General features: G+C 34.1%; 2 protein-coding genes across 2 annotated transcripts in view; one reads left to right on the forward strand and one right to left on the reverse strand.

Moving 5' to 3' along the window:
* Positions 1 to 634: 634 nt before the first annotated feature.
* On the reverse strand, positions 635 to 13,229 carry LOAG_03255 (hypothetical protein). The gene is made up of 29 exons (XM_020446270.1): positions 13,186 to 13,229; positions 12,516 to 12,564; positions 11,980 to 12,156; positions 11,676 to 11,798; positions 11,494 to 11,556; positions 11,187 to 11,312; positions 10,627 to 10,747; positions 10,088 to 10,252; positions 9,658 to 9,822; positions 9,285 to 9,357; positions 8,135 to 8,238; positions 7,831 to 7,892; positions 7,620 to 7,754; positions 7,269 to 7,400; positions 6,749 to 7,099; positions 5,208 to 6,353; positions 5,018 to 5,072; positions 4,713 to 4,808; positions 4,539 to 4,606; positions 4,292 to 4,387; positions 3,750 to 3,869; positions 3,361 to 3,579; positions 2,971 to 3,179; positions 2,739 to 2,838; positions 2,324 to 2,524; positions 1,783 to 1,956; positions 1,432 to 1,584; positions 1,056 to 1,262; positions 635 to 953 (listed from the first exon to the last, which is right to left on the reverse strand). Exons 2-29 carry the CDS (start codon positions 12,552 to 12,554, stop codon positions 837 to 839), a joined length of 4,797 nt encoding a protein of 1,598 aa, XP_020303369.1. The 5' UTR covers positions 12,555 to 12,564; positions 13,186 to 13,229; the 3' UTR covers positions 635 to 836.
* Positions 13,230 to 14,007: 778 nt separating this feature from the next.
* Positions 14,008 to 15,079, forward strand: part of LOAG_16723 (SLOB protein kinase) — a 4,856-nt gene continuing 3,784 nt past the window's right edge. Inside the window, exons 1-3 of the mRNA XM_020449373.1 lie at positions 14,008 to 14,270; positions 14,386 to 14,497; positions 14,777 to 14,867. Of these exons, the coding sequence (XP_020307101.1) occupies positions 14,483 to 14,497; positions 14,777 to 14,867 (106 nt within the window). The 5' untranslated portion in view covers positions 14,008 to 14,270; positions 14,386 to 14,482. The remainder of the gene's footprint in view (positions 14,271 to 14,385; positions 14,498 to 14,776; positions 14,868 to 15,079) is intronic.

A 15,079-nucleotide genomic window follows, 5' to 3' on the forward strand; every position in this document is an offset into this window, starting at 1 on the left:
CATATTTATTCATTTTTAGCGGTGTAGGTGCTTTCATTATCATAAAAGATGATTTCCCGCAATGTTTGATAAGGTGAATTATGACTGTAAAGTGAATTATAACGGCGATATGCAGATTGCCCTAATTTTCTTTGATGAGTTTAGCAGTTGTTCGATTAAGATAATATCCACATTAACAATCTTCTTGCAAGCAGATGAATGATGAGACTATTCACAATATTTAAATCAAAATATTAGAACGAAAAACATGCCGAAATGAGAAATGATCCTAAACTCATAATATAATATGAACATCATACAAAACTACAAAAGACTTTCAGTTAAAAAAATTTAGCATAAAAAAAGCACGTCAAAACACTTATAACGCAAAGAAATTATAAAGATTACAAATATTACAGATTTTAAACAACCAAATTCCCTAAAAAAAACTCCAAATCTTTGGTAAAAATTTCAACAAATTTATACTTTAGTCAGAATTTTCGAAGAATTTTCAAATGAATTGAGGACGCAGGGTCTCTGAAAGAACAGGCATTGCTGGCATTACAATTTTGGTTCCTTATGAAAGGCCCGTATGTCGTTGGACTGATAAGAACTTGCCATTACAAAAATCTGCTTATGATTTCCTATTGGAAAACTCGGTTTAGAGTTTCAAAGTTTTTTTCACAGAATTTTTGATGTAATTATAATAACTTCAAAGATATAACAAACTTGAGAACATACAGAATAATCTGTTCCACATTACCTCAACCATCATAAGCTCAAGATGAAGTTCAAAATTGCAAAATCACGTAAGGTTCAAGTTTCCGCAAAAAGTCACTATACAGTGAAAGATACCACTAATCACTCTTTGTCACTGTGAAGGCCGCACATAGATACTTTGTCCAGGGTTTCACTGTTCGGAGCCAGTCATTTAAACCAAAATAAAGTAAACGATTTTCAGCAGTCTCGCCTTCCTGCAATTAATATTTTCTTTAAATGTTTGAACTATTTTTCACAGCTCCAAAAGTTAACTTAATAAGAAGTCAACTAAACTCGAATATGGATTTACATGCTACCTGTTCAAGTTTTAGCCTTGCAAACTCCCGTAATCTGTGAATTTTTTCAACCAAATTTGCTATTTGCGGAAGTATGCAGCATTCTGTACTTCTGATAAATGATGTTATTAGCCGTCCAAAAAGTAAAAGGCGCAACATTGTTTTTACAAGCATATCATCCGACAGCGATTGCAGTCCCGTTGTGTCGGCGAACACTGCATTTCTTTCCTTGAATGAAGTTATATTTTAAGAATAATTATTCCTGAAATTTATAAAATATAACAAATAGGCAAATGCCAAACCCAGACTACAATGTTTCAGAAAGAGACACAACAAAAAAGGGAAAGAAAATTTGTTCCCAAGAAATGCAAAAACTTTGAAATCCTGACGAACAAACCTTTTCTTCACTTTCGAAGTGACCCGATATTATCCGGACACAGTCATTTAGCACTGGAAGTACTAGTGCTTCTTTATCAGGAACTAAACGATTTGTAGCTAAACTGAACAATGCATAACATGTCATCACTGCTGACGAAAATCCAGGGCTCAACTGAAATGAAAAAATGAAAGCGAAGCTATCTAAAAAGTGAGAAAATCGGAATGTTAGCAATGACAATCTAAAGTAATTGAAAATGAAGAAAATAATGAATTTCTAGGGTAGCACTATTCTAAAAATCTAGGGTAGTAGTACTAACCGTAGGCGGAAATTAAAGTTATCAGAAAACAGAGCAAATACGAAAATTGATACCTCCATGGATTCCAAATTTAAGCCACTTATGTCCGTAACAATCGTACTGATAGATTCAGAAAACCAACGATGGAAACCATCAATACTAAGTTTTTGTAGACATGTGGCATTATACGTACTTTTGTTGAGAAGACGTGACATGATCACTTTATTGAATATTGTAAAAAGCTCATCCTAAAAGTGGAATAATAGAACAGCAACTGATTTTAAGAAAGTTTTGGATAAGTTAAAAAGATAAAGATGGGTTTCTTTGGTAATATCCCTTTGACAATATTAATGTCTACTGTTTCAGTAGCAATAAGGAAAAATATCAAGAGATCTGCGTGTTTGATTTCGTCACTCCTCAAATAAACACAAAACAATCGTAATAATTTTTCAGATTCAATTAGTTCCAATTTCTGCAAATTATTCCTCTCTTTTAGTCGAAATAATTATAGATATCTCGGCATATAATGGACACTTTGATAATGAAATGTATCCAAGAAATTATTCTATAAATAAAATAAGACCTAAAAGGAACTTATGTTCAAACAAAACCTACTCTTGAAGCAAGATGTACGGACATCACGCGACGCACGGACTCATACTGCTCATTTTCATCAATTAATAGTTTGTCAACAATTTCGGGAACAATTGCAACTGAATAGCACATCATCGGTACAACTCTATCTGACGAATCTCGTTCTATTAAGTGTTGTAACAAGTTTGTCACCTTTCTCAAAACTTCATTATTCGACCCATCCTAAACGAAATATTTCAAAAAAAAACTCGAAATAAACCTTGAAATTAGAGATATTTACACATTGTAAACAGTGCCATACGATATATGTAATGTCTTTATTTCTCGACTGAAACTGGACTAAATATTAAAAGATGAAAATTTTTGTTTCTAAAGGTTTTAAAAAATGTTATTTAAAAATAGAAACCCCAAACTTGCAATCCCCTAAAATTCATACTTGCAACAGTATTCGAGTGCATAAAAGAATACATCGAATATTGAGACCGTGCTGTGCAACAGAAACAGGGCGCGTTTTCATCAATGATGTTATCATCTTCCTGAAAACAGTCTAAAATCCTCAGCAGCCTAAAATTCTTTTTGAAAAGGCCGACAAAACAACAATGTATAATAATCTACTACGATGACATAGTCATATACAGTGGTTCTGCTTCCAATTTCAACAAACCAACCGAAGAAAAAAAGAAATAACATCACTCCAGTGCTCTTCACCACTCAATTGATGCAATACTTCGATGAAATTCCGCTCTTTTGACGATGCTACCTGATGAAGTTCCAGAACTTTAGCACTTGCGCACCGGTCTTTTTGTTTACCAGACCAATAGCGAACTGCAACCACGACACTGTGCCACATATTACCGACATCAAGTTTATTTATAAACTGAAAAATTCTTTGCATCATATTTCCATGCAAACCAGGAAATGTCTCATATCTGAAAATTGGAAAAATTCTAATGTAGTGTGAAACTGCTGGATATATGCATTCATATATTTAACAGTTCAAAAGCAGATCTTTAAATACTTGCATAACTTGAAATGGTTTTTCATGGATAAAAAATTACTTTAACGGAGCACTCAGCCAATTTCTCGCAAGATATTGCTGAGATGGTTGGTGTCTGAAACTTCTGGACTATTTCGAGTAACTTATCATTATAGTTGCTTTCCGAGAGTGCCTGGTCAAATAAGCACATCACAGCAGCCTCATCGCTCCCAACTGGAATTTTTGTCGCGGATGTACTTACTCGTATCGCGCTATGCTGAATTGCAGGCAGTCCTACACTCTGTAAATAAGAAAATAAGCAGCACAGCATATGTATTTTGGCCTAGAGATAGATAAGACATCAAAAAGATGCATCTGTGATGCACAAGATTTAAGCTTTATCCGTATAAAAGTGTGCCAGTTTTTATTCGACAATACTTAAATTTTTCCGTTATATTTTAAAGTAGTTACTTTGGCCTTGTTCAATACATCTCTTCCAGTAGGAAGCATTATTGCTGCTCTTTTTCGTTGTGTAATATTTGGTTGTTCTACTTTTTTCGATGCTGATAATGTAGAAACTATCGTTTTTTTCTAAAAAGCGACAAATAAGACAATCAATTCATAAGCAACGATTTAAAGCAAAATAATGAATTTTAGGTCTCAAAGCTTCCTACTGCCAATTCCAATTCCTACTGTCAAATCTATGGGTGCTTAGTCTCACAGAACAAATTTTCAAAATTAAGTAGTCCTTCCATGGCGTTCTTTTTTGCAAAAAACTGATGTGTTTGAATTCTTCCACGTTCCTTCATGATTTAACACAACGACAACAGATTAGTGGACAGGGAGTTATTAAGATATTGCTACTTCAAACTATAAGAGTTTGAGATTTAGATTGTGATCTAGAACTCATAAAACAAATTTTTGACAAAATGATAAAATCCGAAAAAATAAGTTGGAGTAATCTGTCAACGATTAAAGAAGCAAGTGAAACTATCTGCCGTAGGTTTATGTACTTGAATTCTTCCAAGTTCTTTCATGCATGATGTTTGCACTGCAAGCCGTTTATGCATCTTTTTGTACATTTCTGATCTCACAGTACTGATCGATTTCTGTAAAAAGTGACAAAATCATTTATAAAACAGAAAAATTAACAAACAATTCTATCATTTTGGCACGCAGTCCTGTAGGAATGGCTCAAAAAACGCCACTATTCAAATATATTTCAAATATGCATGAGTGAGAATGAAAATAAATAGAAACCTTAGTAGTTACTGTTGTTGCCTTAGCTTTCTCTGACCCAATGCAATTATTCGAGACATGAATCTCGCCTAAAAAACACCACAATTTTTACATTCACTTCCTATTTGCATCATTGAAACTATTTTCAGCTTTTAGAATTTAGTAAGAGAGCAGCAACAGTACGCAATTAAATACCTGATGCAATTTCCATATTATGACATGAAACTCCAGCATCATCCGTAACAATTTCTAATCGGTTATCATCATCGTTGAGATCATTTAATTCTGCTTCTGCATAAGTTCTAATCAGTGATTTATATGTATATATATATATGTTCACATTTAGCAGAGCAGTGAGAATATGAATAGGTACGTGTACATGTTCACAAGAATATAATAGACACATTTCCAGTGAAGCTAATGGAAAAATAACATTTCCAAAGAAATACAAAAGAGTAAAAAGCAAAAACATATGTAAAAAAAGAATTTTACGAACTGACCAAGTAATTTTATATTCGATGTCATAGATTTGCTCGTACTCTCACTGTTCTCACTCTAAAATTGTAATTTATTAGGAGGAATTAACACATAAAAATTAGATCTCCAGTCTCGAAACATATCAACTTTGCTGTTCCGTAGTAATTTCATTTGAAATTTTATAACAATTAACAATCATTAATTGTAGCATACCACTGGCTCCTTTCCACGATAAGTTCCAATCATTTTTGATTTTTGCGAAGATGTTGTGATCTGACCGGCATCTTCCCACTTGTCTTCCACGTTGCTAATTAGTTCCTCAGCCAGTTTCCGCTTTTTTGCCTCACTTGTCACTAATTTATTATTCCGTGTCACAAGTGATTTTTTGGATTCCCTAATTCCAATATTCTTTGATGAACATTCGACAGCAATCTCGGCACTTTCTAATCCATTTCTCAGTGTTATTTCTCGTTCTACATGCATTACTGTTGATTGAGTGGTGTTATTTTGTTTCCGCTTTGCAATTTGATTTCCTGATTTCATAGTGCTTAGAATTCCATCTTTCGTCGAATTTTCTCTATTACCTTCTGATGACTTCCTTTCATCGAAACTCTCCCATGACATTGTGAAATTCCAAACTTCTTTCCCCGAATGTCCATGTATCGCTATATTGTCAACATTTAGAATCTGATTTTCTACAGCTTCACTTGAGTTTATGTTCACATTTTCCTGCTGCGTCAATACTTCCGTTTCTAGGTCATTCTGAACAGTGATGAACTCCTTAGTGTCAATCATCAATTCCTGATTATCTTGGGAAGACCAAGAATCAATTCGTGCTTGTTTCTTCCACGCTGAACGTCGTAGTGGTTGCCCTTGTGGAACTGGATTATCAATGCATCCCTCTAATTTCTCTTCATTTCGGATAGCTTTTAATTCATCACTTTCTTCTCTAAGCATTTCTAGAACACTTTCCACCTTACTTTCTGGTAATCTTACAAGATTTCCCTCCTTTTCTAAGCATTTTTTTCCACTGAGTACTGCTCTTCTTGAGATCACTTTCTCATTTCTTAACTGCTGCGTACTGTAACCCTGGTTTGTATCTAATTCATCTTCTCTGGTATCAGTAGATGTTGTGATTACTTTCGACAACTTCGAAGAGCCAGCTCTAATTCCCAAACGTTCTTCATTTTGAGGATTAGATTCACTACGTTTTCTCTGTGACCACAACATCCCAGTACATTTCGAACCAGTGGTAATAATATGCCTTGATGTCTGGCTAACTGCAGGTATATATTCTTCCACAGAGAGTAATTCATTGATACCATCTGACACTTTGAGATTCTGCACGGATCCTTTATCCTGCAAAGGATGATGAATGGATTAATGGTCCCACAGAAAAATCCTCGCCTTTAAAAAACTTCCAACTCCCACGTGTAAGTTTTGTCCAGTGATTTTAACCAACAAAAAGATTTAAAAAGATGAGTTCCAAATCACAAGTAAATTATTCTCTCCGCAAATATATATCACGATGTCCATGAATTTTTTGTAGCATACTCTTCCAATAACTGAGTAGAAAATGACGCACTTTCCTTTATTTTCTGAAGTCATTTTGTAAGATTGTAAAAAATAAATTATGATATCTTCCCTTTGTTTTTTGAAGTTATTTTGTAAGCTTGTAAAAAATAAATTATATCTTCCTCCTTCTAGTGGTGATATATTCCACTACTTATGAAACTAAGTAACATAAAACTTACGGCTCGCTCATTATGAATGACCGTAACAGCTTTCATAGTGGAGGCAGGTATACAACCCAATGAACCAGAATCTTCGGATGTTCCAGATGCGGATACAGTACTAGCTGTCATAGAGGAATGTGTGGGACTTGAGGGAACAAGAGGAAGTGATAAAGGTTCAGCCAAACATTCAATTTCCTTTGGTGTCAATGCATCAGCTGTGTCATCCATTTTGGACCTCAACCTTGTCTTATTTTTCGAGATTACGCAACCTTCCGTTGAGCTCACTGATGTTTGTCTGCTTGATATACTAGGGGACAACGGTCCAAAGAGATTATCTATATAATCATCCGAACCGTGTTGCCTTGATGCCTAAAAAATCTTTCACTTAGAAAGAAAAAAATAATCGAAATGATATTAAAGAAAATTATTAGAAGCGAATCTTTCATTTGAATGAATGAATGATTCCATTATTGCGCACCAAAAACCATATTAAAAGATTCCCTGCTATTTTGCTATCAAATACACACAGAAATTATACCTCAGAAGTATCTAGAAATGTTGGTCTGCCTAGTTCTGGAAGTAGAGGATCCAAATGCACGAAGCTAAGCCATGTGGAAAGCCGTTCAGTACTTCCATAAACTCGTTTTTCCTCACTGCTTTCATTTTCAGTCTAAAATCATCCACATAGCATAAAAATCACTAATATATTACCAGCTCCAGCCCTCACTGCAATTCTCCTTAGATCTAACACAACTGTCCTCCAAACTTCTCAAAACAATTCTATAGAAACTCCCTCCGCAACGCAGAACTATTAACTAAAAAAGAGAAAAGAAGGAAAAACTAAAAGGGACATTGGACAAAAACAGAAAAAGACTGAATTGAAACTGACCTCCACTTCTGATGTATTTGTACCATCTTTTTCTCTGGTGGATTTCAAGAAATTTTCATGTACATCGCGGAGAATATTCTTTTGCAATCCATTTTCATCTTGATGCACATCATTTTCAATCCACTCATTATTTTTCTAAAAGCAATTCTTATCAAGAATTTGAGAAGCAAAAACTAAAAACTTTATAGAAGAACAGCTCATCCATTGTTACCTTTGGTAGTGAGGGAGATGAAATGCTTGGGATACATACGTTCATAACATCGTCAAACATAACTGAAACAATTAATTAATACTGACTAAATAAGATATGAGAATTTCGTTAAAGAAAATAAACTTTCAAGATGTTCAAGTAAAAAATGAAACCTGGAAAAAACAAACTAAGTTTTTTAGCCTAAAATATAATAGCGGGTGTAAATTTAATTTCCCGTAAAATGACAAAATGATCCAGTTAAAAAAACTCGGATACAGACACCATACGGAAGTGTATAATAATTTTACAGATTCTCTAAAATTACCTTTTCCTTCTTCCACATCTGTAAGCAATATTTCTTTTTTTTGCATTTCAGTTAAATCCAACTGTCTTTTGCACAATGTTTTCGACTTCTCCATAAATACGTCTCTAAAATATCAAACAGTGGTGCAAATTACGATGAAAATGGACGGCGTAGTGGTTCCCCAAAGACAAAGACTTTAAATTCAATAATATATAGAAAGGCATCAAAAGCTTAGGCGACTACAAATAATAAATTTGAAATTGGTAACAGAAAGGCTGACAAATCTGTTACGAAATAAGCTAAACCGAACTAAGCGTGACTAAGGATTAATGGAGTACACATTAAGCACAAATAAAGCTTTTATGGATGTGTAAAATCATTTAATACTCAGCTATCCACTGATTCGAAAATAAAAACTGCCTACTTGGATTTTATTCATTTGAGAAAGTGGCGAAAGTACGGACTATAAAGATCAAGCAAAGTTCTTAACGTATTAGTATAGGATATCATGATCACATAGTCAAAAGATTTAGCCAGAATAAAGATACAACAATTTAGTTGCAGAAAAATGGGAGAAATAAGCAAAAAAGTTAATGGAATTTGCAAACAAGGGTTCAGCAGAATTTAAGGATTTCCTTGGAAGCAGTCGAATCGAGGTGAAGGTAGGGCATGGTTGCATTTAACCAGAACTCATGGAAAAAAATCAGTAAAGACTCAGAATTGCAGAAAATGATGGTTGTAAAAAGGAACCAATCCCGAAGTATGCACCGGAATCACATATTAATCCCGGATGTCATTTACTCTACCCTCCTGGTACGTTGAAAACCTGCATCAACAGAATAAAAATCTGAGTGGGCAACTTTCATTCGCAAATTAAAAATGAAGTACTAAAAAATATGTCAACAGTTGAAAACAGCTATTTGCAATAAATTACAGAAACAGATACAGCTATAGGATGATTGTTTGAATTGGGTAATGACTATAAAACAATTACGTTATCACGTATCTAAAATTTCGAGAATAATGAATTTTGTTTTCTAACTTCTTCCAACTTTTTCAATCACTAATCAGAGTTAACTTTGAAATAACTTTCGAACACAGAATAAGTCTTGTATGTTCATAAAATTAACAGTTAGTGACATTAATATATCATTACAAACAATATACTTACGAATTAGACTGAACTTCCGGGATTGAAACATGCAGAGCTTTTACACTTTCTAACTTTTTTTTCAAAAGATTTCCTGAAAAAAACTTTCACATTAACACATAAAGGATAATACAACGTTGGCTTCCATAAGAAGAACGAAGTTTCAACACTAATCAGCTGTCATACAACTGTGTTTTGAATCAAATGATATGAACCAGCGAACAAAAGTATGAACCAGCTTTGAAGAGGTACAGCAGTTGACGTGCATTCATGACACTAATGAAAAATCAGTTATGCTCAAGACGGTACAGTCCCCATAAATCTCGTGAAATGGATACTTCTGTGATTCTTAAATTTAATTTAATATATATTTTAATAAATCTATATACAAGACCTTTTTCAGCAGCCCTAACATTTAACATTTCTTTTACTGAGTTTGCCGAAGATTCCTCAATATTCCTTATTTCTTCTTTAGAGGACAGTGATTTTTTTGACGATCTCAGCCGAGGTGGACTACCAATCGTTAACAACAAATCTTCCACACCCTTTGCTAATTCATCTGAAAAAAAAGAAATTATTTAAATAGGGTTAACATATTTCTAAAATGTGTTGTAATATTAAAAGCATGAGTAACTAAAGAATAACAAGATACTAAGTCCTTCTTAGCTTCATTGCATTCTATGGATACAAACTTTTTATATTCCAAACCCTATGACACATATGTATGTATTGTCGTCAATCCTTCCAGCTTTAAAATTTCCATTAAAAGAAGGAATTTTCACTGACTGCAATGTTTCCATTAATTAATATGAGAGAAATCATACCATCATCACTACTTTCTTCGATCGTTCTCGTACTTGATTCACTTAAATTCGTTATTCTTCTCGTCTTTCCAAGCAGATATTCACGTAAATCACTCCTATCTTTATACCGAGTAAGACGCTTTTGTAGTGCTTTTGTCATTAAACCATTATTTTCAATAATCTCACCTGCAAATTATGTAACAGACAATATTCTTAATCCTTTTTCTAAAATGATTCAAGTTACGCCATCCCGCAGTACTTTTGTAACATTCTGGAAACCTCCAATATTGTATTCCTAACAATTCAGGAAAGCAGGAAAAATTTTGACTATAATAACTCGATCAACAAAGAAGTTAAAAACAAGATCTGTGAAGAATTATATGAATAAGAAACCTTGCCATTACCAAAAGATGTGTTATGACGGATGAAAATCCGGATAAAAATTTTGAAATTTTATAAAGCTAAGATGCGAGAAATTATATTAAATTTTGTACATAAAACTCTACTTCCCATAACACTGCTGAAACAATTGTGTATAAACATATGAAAGAAATATTTACCAAACTCGAGAAGAAGTCGAAGCATTGCTGGACAATGATATCTGAACGGCTCCAACTTTTCATTTACTGCTTGTAGTTGGACACATTTCTTTTCCAATTGTTTCATCGAATCATTTATTTTCTTCAAAGAAGCAAAATCTTGGAAATAATTATAAACTTTATAGATTGATTTGTATATATTTTACTGTTCGATTGATGTTTGCTCTTAAGTTATCTATCAATCAATATATATGTCATATTTAAATCAAAAACAGCTTTAGATTATGCATATCGTTTCTCAATAAAGGCAATCAACAATGTTTATGAAAACACACAAACTGCAGTGAAAAGTTTCGAGTGATTTCAAAAATTTTCCCAGATCGCTGCAGTGATATTTCCGGCTCATGAAGTAGAAGGATTAAATCGTAAGGTTTTTCAATTTTACATTCGTCTTTAAGACAAAGGGGTAATAAAATTCTTGAGTCACAATTCGTATTCATTTGGAATAAAAGTACGAAAAAACTAATTCTTAAGCTTTTATCATTTATAATTCTTCAAAATTGGTAGCTGACAAAATCTACCGCAGCAGCTTCCACACTTTTCAAATATTTTGTAAGCAGCTCTTGACGTGCTTCCTTTTCAGCCATAAGATTTTCCATAGCGACTTTGCAGGTATCATGATATTTCACTGATTCTTCGATTAAACGCTAAAATTTACTCAAAATCTAAGTAGTATAAGGCGTCGTGTTTTCTTACTTTGCAACACAACAATCCAAAGCCCACCATTACTTTGAAAACATTGATTCTCTGATGTTATCTCATTCGGAACAATCAGATTGAAAGATATATTGCAAATCCCTCGGAACATAAATGTGGATAAGTACGAACCTGATTCCTTCGTGCTGTAGCAACCACTTCATCATACTGTCTTTTTAGACTGTCATGATTGATCTGAAATTCATATGATCTCTAGAGTTGAATTCAAATAACAAAAAGCTAGCAAAAACTTTTAAATTTATAAATTGCAAGGCGAAGAGATTACAAAAATAAAAATAAAATCACAGATATACCCGCAAATTCTCATACTCTGCATACAATGATGTGTGTTCTGCTTCCAACTTTTCTAGCTTTGAACGTCTTTCATCAATGTATTTAGCCTGTTCTTCATTTATTTTAGATACCTGTTCTGTTTTCTACAAAAAAAAAAATCGTACAAGCGTTTCTAACTGAAAAAGAATTGAAAATTTCCAGAAGAAAGTAGGTTCAGAAATCAGTATTAGGAAGAATAAATTTCTCAATAACTCTTCGTCACTACCACATCTTTTATCCCTTTGTTGTCGTCGGATTTTAATGAAGCAAACAAATCGCAATAACCTTTAATTCCTTCTGAAGATTTTTAAACTGCCCACTTAAGGAAGCTAAAGCTTCCTCAGCGACAATAGTATTCAGTCTCATTGCCGCACATTTTGGACAATCTTCTTGTGACTCCTCTGTGCTAGTCCGATTCTGCAATCCGCTAGAACAGGCCTCACTCAAACAACCTTCCGAAAGCTGTAATAATTCATTAATAATTTGCAAATTTCTGGTAACACCATAGCAGGCATCATCTGTACCCATTGTTATCCGTGCTTGAAACATTCTGGGACCTCATCTTTATTTAAAGAAAGGATTAACAACGCTTACTAATGATCTCTTATGGCCTTACTTTAAATTAATTATGTTAGATCGCCGGAAATTTGTCTTTTAAAACTAATAATTTAGTAAAATTTCCCTCAAAATACAACTAAAAAATTTCCAAAAAAAAAGAACTGTCAGAAATGACCTCATCCCCTATTTAAATAGAAAAATGACTCAAAAAGATCAATAAAATAATTTAGAAGCAAATAAACATAGTGTTTTGGAGGACATACCCCAGAAAAAGTAGAATGAGTTGACGTCGATGAGGTCATTTGCTACATCCTGCAAAGCCTTGAATTACAGAAATAATAATATCTACCTCTTCAAATACAAATATATTAAAAATTGAAAAATAGTGGAAGCAAACTTACTGGAAATTTTACTAAACTAAGGTAACGAAATCCATAACGTACCATGGGCATAACTTATTCTTCAGAAGTATATCTACATCCTGTTTTACGCAAAACCGACTATTTTGATCTAAACATCTTGGTGGAATCGAGTTTTTGAAGGACTATCAACGTGATTCAACTTGTTAAGGTGGAATAAAGGAGAGCACACAGTCCAGAAGTAACGCATCCAACGTTTTATTAATTGGTTGTCTCCACAAGTAAAAAAAGGTTACTCGTCTGACGACAAGTTTTAGAATCTTTTATAGGTTAAGAATCCGTTCTAATGACAATACGAAGAACATGGGAAATAGAGGTAAACCTAATGAAAAATCTTATTGCTCCAAATTCTGACTCCTTGCAAGCCGTCACTTTCACCTCAGTTCTTAAAGTCCGGGTCGGTTCCATGGAAACTCAAGAAAAAGTGAGTAGTCCTCATTATTGATCTGTCCGAACAGTGAAAAACTTGCTTGAAATTCCACCAAATCAATTCAAAAATGCTACCGAAACTGACCAAAACTATCGCCTGAGAAATCTTGCTGGTCGTTCGAACGAGTGTATGGAGTCCGAAAATTATATGAACCAACACAGCGAAATGTTCGGACGCGTTGGTTCGGGCGCCACGTACTTTTCTTCGATATAGATTGGACAGAGTGGAGAGAGAGAATGAGTTGCCGGTTAGGATAGGTTGTTGTGGTGCCAGCGGTGGTTCGAAAATCTGTTGAGTCAGTCTCCTGCCGCAGTTCCTGAATCCTTCCATTATGAGCCATCTGGAAGAGGAGTGCGATTGATTTTGGGAAATACGTACTGAAATACTCTCGAATTCAACTTAAGGGCATATTTTAGCTTCCCCAAAATGAATAATGCAAGGTAGTACAACAGTAGCTGTTGACATTACGCACCCAGTGAAGTGCACGTTGATCGACTGGATACGCTTATCCGATCACGTGGTTTGTGTTCAGCTTGCAATGGACATACGAGTGATATTCGCATATATATTTAGATTAAAGTTGCGTAGGTGCTGGAATATATTTCTTAAAATGATAATGTATCCGTGGAGATTGAATGTTTATTTGTGTGTGAGTTCTTCAGACTTGATTTATCACGAAGTGCTAATCAGGGAAATTTCATCACGCTTTATTGTCTAGAACTATATTATGACTTGATATATCATTAAGTGGAGTTTTACAGTACACTTAATGACGGAGTTTTCGAAATTGGCCTAAGGTGTCATTTAAAGTACTTAAGTTTGAATTTGGGCATGTACTTGGTTTCGAATCCGACCAGTCCGATCAACTTTACTTTTTACAACGAAAAATTAGTTACAGCCGTCGAAGCAAAATGCATTTCAAATCAGTTAGTTGCGGAAGAAAATTAACTCGCATTAAGCATCAACAAATTGAAATAAAAGAAATACCTTTGAAATGATAGTCCAGGCTTTTGGACATTAGTGCAATCCCAACCAAATTTGTTGTTTGTAAGAATTTGATTCTAGTCTTGATGAAATTTATATGAATTTGAGGAATATGTGATAGAAGTGAACAACCAATTGGAAATCGGAAAGCCATGGCGCATCCAGCGACGTTATGCGCAGTTTCGGTATATCGTTTCGCTTCCGGTCGTAGTTATTAAGTGACCTTTGATTTCTTTCTTGGAAGTCACAAAGATATCTTATTTTCCATTTATTACTGAAGTAGGATGTTAGATTTTTCAGGAAGTTGAATTCACAGATTGAAAGATTTGGTGCCGAATTAGGATTTCCTCCAAAAAAATTTATTGGAAATGCGAAAGAAGCATTCATCAAACAACGCATGCTGGCACTTCAGGTCTAGATTCTTCTTAATTGGAATGTAAAAGAATTAAAAGATTAGGAAGATTGCTGCTAGGAAGTTCAACCGCTGGAAAAGGTTCAGTAATATCACCATGTAATATACTTCCAACTTGCTAAGCAAGCTAAGACGTTGCTGTCTGCTACTCTTACTGGCTAAACAGAGTTTGACTGGATCTGGCAGTTGATAGAAGCTTGTAATGTAATTTCTTCCAGTTGTAATGCTGTTTTCTGTTTTAAATCTCTGTTGCAAATATATTATATTAGATAATTGCAGGAATTTTTGGATGCCATCTGCCTACATCCAATCTTATATGCATGTCCAGCAGTAGCTAGTTTCCTTGAAAGTTCCGTCGAAACTTACATTGGTAAGGTAGCAGTTTAGCTGTAATCTAGGCATTATGAGTTAAAAAAGTGACTGGCAGGTCGTAGTGCTTGTTCAAATATCTATGTACTCCTGAATTTGGGTGAGCTTATTTAGCAGATATAAAAAGTGCTTGAGCCCAGTTATGTTAGTACCTGATAATTAGGTCACTGCTTTCTGGTTTTACTGTTTATCTAAAATTCAAAGTTCAAAAAG

Source organism: Loa loa (genome assembly GCF_000183805.2).
Source record: "Loa loa unplaced genomic scaffold supercont3.15, whole genome shotgun sequence".
NCBI lineage: Eukaryota > Metazoa > Nematoda > Chromadorea > Rhabditida > Onchocercidae > Loa > Loa loa.